This window comes from Camelus bactrianus, chromosome 15 (assembly GCF_048773025.1).
Source record: "Camelus bactrianus isolate YW-2024 breed Bactrian camel chromosome 15, ASM4877302v1, whole genome shotgun sequence".
In the NCBI taxonomy this organism is placed as follows: domain Eukaryota; kingdom Metazoa; phylum Chordata; class Mammalia; order Artiodactyla; family Camelidae; genus Camelus; species Camelus bactrianus.
Window position 1 is genome coordinate 30,898,171 of NC_133553.1, and position 12,170 is coordinate 30,910,340.

The window sequence follows — 12,170 nt, forward strand, 5'->3', positions numbered from 1 at the left end:
ATTTCTTACAACTCCTCCCATCAAAAGAGGGTCTGATTTCTCTCTCTTTCAATCTGCATTGACCTTGTGTCTTGGTTTGACCAATAGAATGTGGAAGAAGTAGTGTTCTGAGTCTCTGAATCCAGATCTTAAGAGGCCCTAGAACCTCCACTTTTTTTGTTGTTGTTGTTGTCAAATAACCCTTTATTAAATCATTTTCCTTTGTAGTTCTTAACTCGCCAGGCATTCCACTGCACCACTGTTGATGTTCTCTATGATGTCATGAGGGTGGCGGCCATCAACATTGCAGCCCACAGACTGGGCAGGCAGTCCCCAGGATCTCCTTAATGGTTCCAGAGAGCTCTCTAGCTAGAGACCAGTGCCGCATCTGTCGGGCAATGTTGACAATCTCATCAAAAGTGATGTTTCCACTGTGCTTAATGTTTTTCTGCTTCTTTCTGTCTCTTGGGGGTTCCTTGAGGGCTTTGTTGATCAAGGCAGAAGCAGAAGGTACCACCTCAATCTGGGCCTGTCTGTTCTGAATGGTCAGTTTCACTGTAATCCTCAGACCCTTCCAATCACCAGTCGCTTTGGCAATATCATCACCAACTTTTTTTGGAGACAGACCCAGGGGACCGATCTTTGGGGCCAAGGCAGATATGACACCGACTTCTCCACCAGTGCACCTCAGGTATATGACTTTGATCTCATTGGGGTCGAACTTAGGCAGCATGGTGGAGGCAGCTGGTGTCAGATGAACCCGGATTCAGGACGACCAAAGAAAGTTGCACCTTGGCCTCCTCCAAGCCAAAAGCTGAAAGTAGAACCTCCACTTTCATTCTTGGAAGTTTGTTGCCTAAGTCCAACTAACTTAACCGCCCCCTCCCCATGCTGTGGGGAAGTCGAAGCTAGCCACGTGGAGAGGCCAGTGGGAAGCAAGGGACCCCAGCAGGCAGCTGCAGTCCAGCCACTAGTCCAATGCAGCTGTAAGAATGACTCCATGCAAAATTAGAACTGCCCAGCGCAACCCACAGAATATGAGAATTAATAAGTTTGGCGGTAGTTTGTTATACAGTGATACTTAACTGAAACATGTAGAAAACAGCATTATTCTGGGGGTTTAAAAGTTTGATTTCAAGCCCCAGTAGCTATAAGATCTGGGGAATGGAGGAGGGTGGATAGCTCAAGTGGTAGAGCACATACTTAGCACACACAAGGTCCTACGTTCAATCCCCAGTACCTCCTTTAAAAATAAATAAGTAAACCTAACTGCCTCCCCACTAAAATAAATAAATACTTTTTTTTTAACTAAAAAAAAAAGATCTGGGGAAAAATGGAAAAACTCTTACCTGCTAACGTAGAGGTCCTTCGTGAGAAATGGATGAGATAAGGCAAATAAAAATTATTTATAAGCTTCAGAATGCCACATGAATTTAAAACATTATTAGCAGAGAATTATGAATAATAATTGTAACTGATAAATACACAATGCATTTCCCCCTGTGAATTTTAATACCAAAGAAATACTTCTAATGGTGATATTTCTATTCCCTGTGGTATTTAAGGAAATTGTTTTCAGAATCTATTCTCAGGTCCCTCAAATCAGGCAAGAGCGAGTCATCTATTCTACCTGTAAAGCAATTCAGCCCTGCCTGGGTATTCCAATTTCCCACCGAGATTTACTTTGGAAAGAAGCAATGGTTATATTCTATAACCAACTTCTCCCACACAATCTTTTTTTTTTTCTTCTCCAATTTTGCCTAAGTGGTCTGTCAGAGGACCAAAAGTGATGGATAAGATCTTTTCCTCCTGCTATGCTCCACTGAAGTTCCCTAAGGATCCTTTCCTCACTTACAAGTTGTGTTCTAGCTACGCCCATGTGCAAAAGATTCCCCAGGGATGCTGCTTGCCTGCCTGAGCTTAGTCCTTGTAAAAGAGAAAGGCAAACCCAAGGAGGCTGACTTGTCTGCCCTTCTGTGAGCCCAGGAGCTGGAGCTCCAGCAGAGCCCTAATCAAGGATGTCTCATCTCAAATTGGCCTTCAGCAGGATTCCCTGGAAATAAACCTGCAAATACTTTAGAGACCAATAACCCCTCCCATGTGTGACAGTAAGGAAGGGCAACTCTTGTGGCCCTTGCTTCAGGTAGTGGGAAACCCAGTATCTTTGGGAAGCAGGGCTCAGTTAGGAAAAGCTTCAGTGGACTCACTTAGCTTCTTCCTCTAGCTTGTCCTTATAAGCAGTAGTATGGGGTTCGCCTCTAACGACACATCAAAGAGAGCAAGAAAAGAAACAGATGTTTGTTGACTGTTTATTATAATGGTAGTTACTGTGCTAAGCAGTGTTTCTCTCTCTCAACTTTTTGTTTTAGAAAATTCCAAATATATACAGAAATATAAAAAATAGTATAATAGCAATACAACAATAATAGCATAACAAATATTCAGGGCCAACCTCATTTCATCTTTATTCATACACTCTCCTGCACTTCCCCTGTTATTTTGAAGCAAATTTCAGCTACCATGTAATTGTATCCAGAAATCATATTTCAACATGTAACCCCGAAACATAAGATACAACATAACCACTAATCATTATCATATCTTTAAAAGGTAACAAGAATCCCTAATATCAAATAGCCAGTCAGCATTCAAATTTCTCTAAATGTGTATATCTACCTTTTAACCAATGCAGTCATTTCTCTTAGCCATTTTTGAACCCTTCCCTGCCCTTTTTCATCTCTGTGCATTCACATTTTTTTGTCTCCTCTGCTTGGATTGCCCTTTCTTGCCTACCAAGCAAGACACAGCTCTCCAGATCTATTCAAATATCACCTCATCCGGGAATCTTTCCTTTGGAAAACCAGGCACTTAGTCATTATCTCATTGCTAACACTCTGTTCTATCTGTGTACATGCCTGGCTCTCCTCCACATTGTGAGCTCCTTGAAGACATGAACCTTATACTCCTGGTCCTTGTAACCCCAGTGCTTAGCGTGGTGCCTGGCCCCTAGTGTTTGCTTTGAGCCAGCATATTATTTCCAAGGAGAGGTTCCCTAGGCCTTGCCATTGTTCTGCTTGTTGATCTAACCTTTTCTAAAGTTCAATGTCTTTTGCAAAGATGGTGTTTTTCCTCCCTGATCTGAGTTGGGGGTTGACCTGGTGTTTCAATCTGAAAGCTTTTGGAAATCACTGGAGGCAGGATTAATTGGGTTAGAGCTTTTTTTTTTTTTTTTTTTTTTAGATTCCAGGATTGATATAAAGCAGAAAGGCTGAGGGAAGAGAAAGCCACTTTGTCAATCAGCAGCCTGCTCTGGGATTAGTGTTGTAAGAGCTGTTCAGAACTGAAAAGAAAAGGATATTATCCTTGTCCTCTAATTAGATACAAGCTACAAACCTTCTGGTTCTCTGAGAAGGACCTTGGAACATGCTCCCAGTTTCTAAGCTGTAATTCATAACTGTTTGAACCGTAGTTTTCCAGTGTTTCTTTAACCTCAGAACTCCTTATTCAGGTTTATCTAGCCTGCAAAATCAGTATGTTGTACAGATAAAAGCTCTCGTGGAAGGTGGCAAGCAGACCCCTGTGGCCCAGTTCCACTGCGCTGTCTGCTAAATGTGTCCCATGTTGCCCCCGCAACACAGAGCTCAGGGCACCAGATCACTCTTTCACTCAATCTGTCACCATTCAACAATGATTTATTGAGTGGCTGCTACGTGTTTGGTGCTGGTAGCATTGTGTCAAACCAGACAGCTGGACTTCCAATTCTCTTGGATTTACATTCTGAGGGTAATGAGAGAGAGAAGCAATAATCGTGATAAGCCAGTGGTTCTCAAATTTTATTTTTCATCAGACAATCACCTGGAGGGTTTATGAAACTACAGATCTCTGGGCCTCATCCCCAGAATGTCCAATTCAGGAGGCCTGGAGTAGGGCTGGAGAATATGTACTTCTGGTAAGTTCCCAGGTGATGCTAAACCTGCTGGTCCCGGGACCACACTGAGAACTAATATGTCAACAACCAAATAAATAAAATACCTTCAGGTAATTGTAAGTGCTATGTTTTAGAAAATAGAAAAGGGTAACAGAGTAGAAAAAGTAGCCAGTTTAGTCTGGGTGGCCTGGGAAAACCTCCCTGAGAAGGTGATATTTGATTTGAGACCTGAAAGGTGAAAAGGAGCTGGCCATCTACACATCTGGGGGAAGGGCACCCCAAGACAAGGACACAGCAAGTGCAAAGGCCCTGAGCAGGGAACAAGCACAGCATATCTGAGGGGCAAAATAAAACATTAAAAGGGCCAGGGTAATTGTAAATCAACTATACTTCAACTTTTAAAAAAAGATTGTTATCGAAGAATAAAACTTCATTGTTAAAACAAAACAAACAAACAAACAAAAAGTGCCAGGGTAGCTGCAGAGTATTTTAAAGAGGGAGGAGTGATGTAAGATTGTCACAGAAGTAGACAGGAATCAGATCGTGTAGGATACTGCAGGCTGTTGTAGAAAGTCCAGTTTTTAAGGGGCAACATAAAGCCACAGGAGAATTTTAAGTAGGGAACTTGTATGATCTTATTTCACATTTTACATATAAACTATTTGCCATGAAATTTTTTTTTTTTTTTTTTTTTTTTTTTTTTTTTTTTTTTTTTTGGCTATTGAGTGGAGAGTGTGTCGTGGGGGCAGGAAGGGGAGTGAAAGTAAAGGGAGAAGCTGGCAGACCAGCTAGGATGCTGTTGCGCATCCTGGGCAAGGCTGATGTGGGGAGGGGAAGTGGGAGTGGAAATGGGGAGAAATGGGAGCTATGCGGTGGTGAGGAATTGCTGATGGGAGTGACACTTAGCATAACACTTTGCTTCTTGTAGGTAATCAGCAAGTAGTCATAGAATGAGTGAATGAATGAAGCTCTCGTCCTTTCTGAAATGCCATGATTATAATCCTTCCCTTTACTGATGAATTGACGGATACTGTAAATTATCATTCCCAAATTGGATTCCATCTTCTAGTTGGTAACAGGGGGTTTGTGTAAGTACGTGGGGGTGTATGTAAGCGCCTGTCAGTTGAATATTTTTGGATATCGTATCCTTCTTCATTCTCTAGCTCTCTTTTTAAATATTTCACTCCTCCCTTCTCTCCCCCTTTTCAGAGAGAATGCAGGTTTTCAACAGCTCCCGAATTATTTTCTCTTTGTAAAGCAAATTGAGTGGGGGCGGCCAGGGAGCTCTGCCATTCCCCTGGGAGGTGTGAGGAGTTGGTCGGGGCTCTGGTAGCTGGGAGAGCCTGGGAGTGACGAATGCCTCTTCCCTGCTGCACTGAGGGCAAAAATCAATTTATTCCTTTGGGTCATTTTCCCTGAACTGTTTTTATTATCATTTCCACTGCATCTCATGCTACTAGAACGAAATGCAATCAGAATGTGGATTGAATCTGACAAGGGGAAAGGGCCACGAACAACTGTGCGCTGTCAGTACCGTGGCACACGACAGCCCTGATCTCTGCGAGAACAAAGATGAGTCAGGCAGCTTCTGCAGATCAAAGGGAGCTGTCATACCCCTCCACTGACAGGTGCGCTCGGGAGGGAGAATATCTGAAGCACAAGTCATGCCTTCCAGGGCTGCAAAACTTTTAGAATTCCCTGGGGGAATTAAACTATTGTTTTAGCATGAAGTTTCAAAAGTTAATAATAAAAGCAGAAAACCTGTTTTCCTTTACAGAGATGCCATGGAAATTCCTGCCCGAGTCAAAAGGATTCAAAGGTCAGCTTTCACTTGCTTTAGCTCCCAGGACCCTGGAGAGTCAAGTCGGTGCTTGAGCACAAAGCCCTTCCTCTCCGGTTCCTGCTCACCTCCCACCACTTCCTTGCCTGGGTGCGGTCCTCTCCCAGTGCCCTGTTTTCAAGGTGATAGCTCTCTCATAGCTTTCTTTCTCTATCTCTTTTTTACAAACCCATTTCTTCTCTCTGAGAGTACCTTAGCCAGCCAAATACGAAACCAGCCGAATTGCAGAACTGAAGTCAGTTCTTTTCCATATAACTGTTAGGTTTACATAAAAACTGTGTTTTATATGTAAATGTATACATTATTAGTTCTTCATTCTTCATTTAAAAAGTAAATAGGTAAAATATAGTATCATTTCTCTCTCAAGAAATGAAAAATATTCTATGTTTTCTTCTTAAAGTGCTGATTTACCTGCTGTGAGCTACTGGCGAGAGACAGAGAGGGGCGGGGAGAGATAGGTGTGGAGGGGAAGGAAGGCAGGCAGTCCTCGTGCATGTAAATTCCCTCCCGTGAGAGCAGTTTAATTGTGTCATCAGACTTTATGCTTATTTTTAAATAAAGGTCTTCTTTACCCAGCTACATTCCAGGGCGGGCACTGGCTTGCGAAAGGGACATCACACATATTGGGCATCAGAAATGAATGTCTAGTTTGGGGTACAGCTCAGTGGTAGAGTACACATGCTTAGCATGCATGAGGTCCTAGGTTCAATCCCTGGTATCCCCATTAAAAATTTTTTTTGTTTTTAAATGAACATCTGTGTGAGTATGTAGGATCTCTACATAGTTTACTTCTCTCTGGAGAGAGATCAAACACATGGCTATGTGGGGAAACGTGCTTAAAATGCATCTTCGAAAGAGAAGAGTGCCAGCCAAATAGATCACACATTATACCAGTACCTGATGTGTAGTGTGAGTGTGTATACCTGTGTATGCCCAGATGAGTGCATGTGCATGGACACACACGCGCGCGCGCACACACACACACACACACACACAGGCTACGCCGCAACACTCTGGAGAAGCTCAGCCTTCCATGAATGCTGCCTGTGAACAGAGGCTGGGCAGAGTTCCAGGGTGGGTTGGACAGCTCTGAGCTACCCATTCTTAATAAAGGCCCAATACGTAGATTAAAATATTGAAAATATTTATCTAAGTATTGTTTAATTTCTTGTGTGTGTATATGTTCATTTATTTATTTCAAATTTTCTGACTTGGCATGTATGACTCTTATAATTTAAAAAAGTTGTACATTAAGAAATTTGTCCATGGTGATTACTTGCCTGTTTACTTTCTCTCTAGCAGGAGGAGAAAGGTCTTTGGGATGAGAGTTGGGGCTGAAGTGGTATGGAGGGGAGCACAGAAAAGGCAGGGCTAGGGTGCCAAGGGGAATGCAAAGTTGCTGTCTACCTTGAACCACTGCCATAAAAGCTCTGCCTACACCTGTGGGGACTGAGGTGGATTTACTATGAAGATACCGAAGTTTAAACCCCAGGATGCCCTGCTTGCCAGTCCAGTGAGGCGCCCTGACAATGTCTTCATACAGTCATATGTTTCTTTAAAAATTCTAAAAGTAAATGATAACTAGACTTATTGTGGTGATCATTTTGAAATGTGTAGAAATATTAAATCACTTTTTGTGTACCAGCAAGTAACATAGTGTGGTAAGTCCATTTTACTGCAAAACAAAGAAACAAACAAACTTATAGACAAAGAGATCAGATTTGTGGTTACGGATCAGGGAAGTGGGAGGGACCGGGTTGGATGAAGGCAGTCAAAAGGTACAAACTTCCATTTATAAGTAAGTACTAGGGATGTGATGTATGACATGACAAATACAACTAACACTGCTGTATGTAGATAAAAAAGTTGTTAAGAAAGTACATCTTAATAATTCTTGGGCACAGGAGGGTATAGATTAGCGGTAGAGGACATGTTTAGCATGCACAACATCCTGGGTTCAATCTCCAGTACCTCCATTTAAAAAAACTAGGGGAAGTGGGGAGAAAAAGTAAAAAAATAAATAAACCTACTTACCTCCCCCAAAAGTTAGAAAAAAAAAAAAGAATTCTCATCACAAGAAAAAAAGTAGTTTTTTCTATTTATTTAATTTTGTATCTATATGAGATGATGTTCCCTAAACATTGTGGAAATCATTTCATGATGTAGGTAAGTCAAATCATTATGCTGTACACCTTAAACTTATACAATGCTCAGTAGAACTGGAAGAAACAAATCCTAAAAGTAAAATATTTTTACTGTAGTCACTTAAGACCACTCTTTCCACTCCTCCTTCCCTCATACCCTCAAGGCATGGCTGCATCTAGCTAAAGGGGAGTTGGGACATACTTAGCTTGGTTTAATGGGATAGACTGATGTGGTTCCCAGTCTAGATGTATAGTAAGTGTATGGATAAATATTGCTAGCTGACTTATTATAGGAAAGACTGCAGGGAATACTCTTACCACTCACTCTGCCAACCCACCCACTCTGGTGGCAAAATATGAAGGCTCAGGGCCAGAGACCACAAACTGGTAACAGACAGTCCCACAGTGTCTGGCACCAGACATCAGTGGGTAGTGAAGGAGAGACAAGGCCTGAAATCTACAAAGCCAAAAGCTGGTCTGAGAAAATCCTTCCAATTTATCAGACATGGAAATCAGTAAAAGTGGACAATTTGAGTCTTATCAAGCCCTGATCAAAATGGAAGTTCCCTCCTGTCACGAATGTCCGTGACGCAGGGCACATAATCATAAACACACAATTCATTTTCTCCCTGTTTTTGACGGAAATTGTGCAAAAGAGAATTTATCAGAATCCTTGTGGCATTACTAAATGAGCCAGTATGTCTGTGTATAGGTTTTTTGCCTTCCCACAAATGCTGACATATGAAGACAATATAAAAAAATTAATAATAAGCCATTACAATTAGGACATTGCCAACAAACTGGTTAATGAGCATTATTATTTCAACAGAATCTAAGATTAGTTATTGCATACAAACACACATACACACACACACACATACACACAAATAAGTTGAAATGCCCTGAAATCTTACAATGCATAAATGAAAGAAACTTTACATTTTCCCAAATTTAACCATAATTCTAAGAATTTAGATGTCATTACCGATGAGCTGAAGCAGAAAGAAACGTTTCTAAACTCTTACCAATTAAAGAAAATTTCAGTAAACCATTTTAAAAGAAAGACTGGATTATTTTTCCTTTTTTTTTTGGCTAGAAAATTTCACAAAATCATTGTCACATTCAGGGGCATCCAAAAATGGCACAGTCAGAAAATGCAGGGAAGAAGTTTTAGAGAGGTCTGTCAGGTATTGAAATAATAAACATATTATATTATTTTTCTGAATTTTGTGATGTTGTGGTATTTGTCAGCTTTTAAATTGTGTAATTTGTGATTTATTTTCTCATTCTACCTATTCACTTCTAAACCTAATTTTGTTTCACTATTTTCTTTCCTTTTCTTAGTAAGAGCTCTCCTTCTTCTTTCCTGAAATTGTATAAGGTCCAAGTCCTGCAAATCTTGGCTCTGCTGTCCCTGGCTGAGACACATCTGGACTTTGCAAAAGTCATTATATGAGCCCAGAGAATACAGGGGTTACCTTGTGACCAAGAAGAGGCTCAATCCATAGAGTTGTGCCATAATAAAACCCCTGATTATTAGCTACTCAGAATAAAGACAAAAATCCCTACCTGGAAGGTAGGTGTGACAAAGTTCTGGCCAATGGGAATATGCAACTTCCAGTTTCCCATTAAGGAGCAGGGGACACCCTCTACTCCTTTTCTCCCTTTCCAGCGACTGGAATGCAGATGTAGTGATGAGTATCTTGGCCACGTGGACAAGGACCACACTCTAAAGATGTTGACTCAATGAGGTGGAAGGTGTGTGGGTCTCTAATCCTATGGAATAGCCCTATCAGTCTTCAAAACAGCCCTGGTTCAATTATACCCATATTACTATTTGAGGGAGTAATAAAGTTTCAGACTTGTTTAAGCCCCAATTATTTGTTATCTCCATTCAGGCAATTGATCTGATATCCTGGTACAACCATAATGATAACCCATTACAATTAGAGGACTCTGTATTCTTTATAAATTCTGGAGTGTCTCTCTCTCTCTCTCTCTCTTTTGTTTTGTTTTGACTTGGGGGGAGGTAATTAGGTTTATTTATTTTTATTTATTTTTTAATGGAGGTACTGGGGATTGATGCTCAGGACCCTGTGCGTTCTAAGCACACACTCTTCCACTGAACTATACCCTCCCTCCTTGGAGTGTCTCTTATCTTGAGTAACTGCTGGTTGGGGTCGGGGTGGTGAGGGGAAGGTCATTACTTAGAGGACTGGAGAGTTGAATGACTTGCCTAAGGGCATACAGGAGAGGGGCCTCTACAGCCAATTCACCAGTGAGGTCAAGTGCCAGGTGAAACCCAGATGTGTGAAAAGTGAGCCAGGAAGGTGAGCACACTGGGTTTTTCTGCTCTTAGCATTCAGAAAGAACTTCTCAAAGTAAGTCAGACAGAGACAGACAAATATATGATATCACTTATATGTGGAATCTAAAAAAAAGTGATACAAATCTTATTTACAAATCAGAAATAGACTCATGGACATAGAAAACAAACAATGGTTACCAAAGGGGAAAGGGCAGGGGAAGGATAAATTAGGACTTTAGGATTAACAGATACATATTAATATATATAAAACAGATAAACAACAAGGACCTACTGTATAGCACAGGGGACTATATTCAATATCTTGTAATAATCTATAATGGAAAAGAATCTGAAAACAATATACATCTATGTAGAACTGAATCGCTTTTCTGTACGCCTGAAACTAACATTGTAAATCAACTACACTTCAGTTAAAGAAAAGAGAAAGAACTTCTCCCTGACTATTCCATTTGTAAACCCCTAGAGTAGGACAGTTCATATCCTGTCTTTTCTCCTCCTCTTGTGCTTTTCTAAATTTGCTGCAGCAGGCAGAGAGCGATATAAAATATGAGAGGGTTTTTGCTACCAAGTTAACGTGCTCCCTCCCCCCCCCAGTTTCCTCCTTCCCCTCCTCCCTCCTCCGTCATTCTGTCACTAGGCAGCGCTGCACAGCGCAGGGCCTGGTGGAGACCCTGGCGCTCACGGGAGGTGGACAGCTGAGCAGGGTGGCAGCCCTGTAGGGGTCAAGAAATCGGCCACAAACAAGGGAATTGGGCAAATAAGTAAAAATATTGGTGTTAATGGGAGCCAGGTTTTCAACTGTCACAGAAAGGAGTTATAAATATGAAAAACAGGAACACTGGAATGAACCCTAGATGCTGGGTTGAAATTGGGGCAATGAACTCATCATTAGATTGGTAGACATGAAGTCAATGCAACTGTAAAGTGTGTGCGTATGTGTAACTATGTTCATACTATGTACATATATTTTTTCAAGCTCTGTCCATTGAGACTGGGAATAGCAACTGCCATTAGAAATAAGTGTACCATTCTCTACTAAAAGGAACCAGGACTCCTGTGATAAGTCTGGAACATCTTTGTGTGCCAGAAAATAAGGAAATGCTCAAAAATTAATGGGAACATTTCAAAAAGTCACAGAAGCCAGTTTGAAAGCACTGCCGCTGACCAAATCTGGGATCATTTGAGTATCAAAACAAATAATAATAATAATAGATTATAACTGATTGAGTATAATAGGAATCCATAAGTCCATATTGATATAAATAAGCAAACCAACAAAACAGATAAGGAGAAGAGAAAGCATTTTCTAACAAGTTAGGGCCAACTAATAAATGAAGGAAAAAATGCAATTAAAAGCCATCATTTGGCAACCATACAGCAATAATTAATTCAAGCAGGAAGTTATCAATGGGCGTTAATATTTTGGGGGAAATTTAGAGGAGTGGGATATTTACATAGTTTCACAGTATTGCCTCATAAAATGCTTATTTAATTACAAATGGATAAAGAACCCTGCCAGACACCACCTTAATAAATGATCAAAGTTTAAACCTCCACTAATAGGACAAAGCAATGTCATCGCGTCCCACCTGATGGGATACAATGAAAGGATCACAGTGTCACTTCTGTGCAGCACCTGAATCTAATCATGGGAGACATCAGACAAACCTGAATCAAGGGACAGTCTACAAATTAACTGGCCTATAATACTAAAGAATGTTAAGGGTGACATAAAGGTCACGAATGGACTGAGGAATTCTAGACAGGAGACTAAAAAGACATGACAGCTAACCCAACACATGATCCTGGATTGGATCCTTTTGCTGTAAAGGTCATTCTTGGGACAGTTGGCAAAGCTTGAATGGGGTCTCTTGGCTAAGAGTATATGCAAGTTCTTAGTGTGATTCTTGCAACTATTCTGTGAGTTTTAAATCTTTTTTTTCAGTGGAG

General features: G+C 40.9%; 1 protein-coding gene across 1 annotated transcript; it reads right to left on the reverse strand.

Moving 5' to 3' along the window:
- Window positions 1-276: 276 nt before the first annotated feature.
- Window positions 277-727, reverse strand: LOC105063863 (large ribosomal subunit protein uL11-like). The gene has a single exon (XM_045511907.2). It carries the CDS (start codon window positions 710-712, stop codon window positions 278-280), a length of 435 nt encoding a protein of 144 aa, XP_045367863.1. The 5' UTR covers window positions 713-727; the 3' UTR covers window position 277.
- Between the last annotated feature and the right edge of the window lie 11,443 nt (window positions 728-12,170).

Excerpts from the sequence above, each read along its gene's own strand:
- LOC105063863 (XM_045511907.2), bottom strand. The coding sequence starts at position 712 with ATGCTGCCTAAGTTCGACCCCAATGAGATCAAAGTCATATACCTGAGG.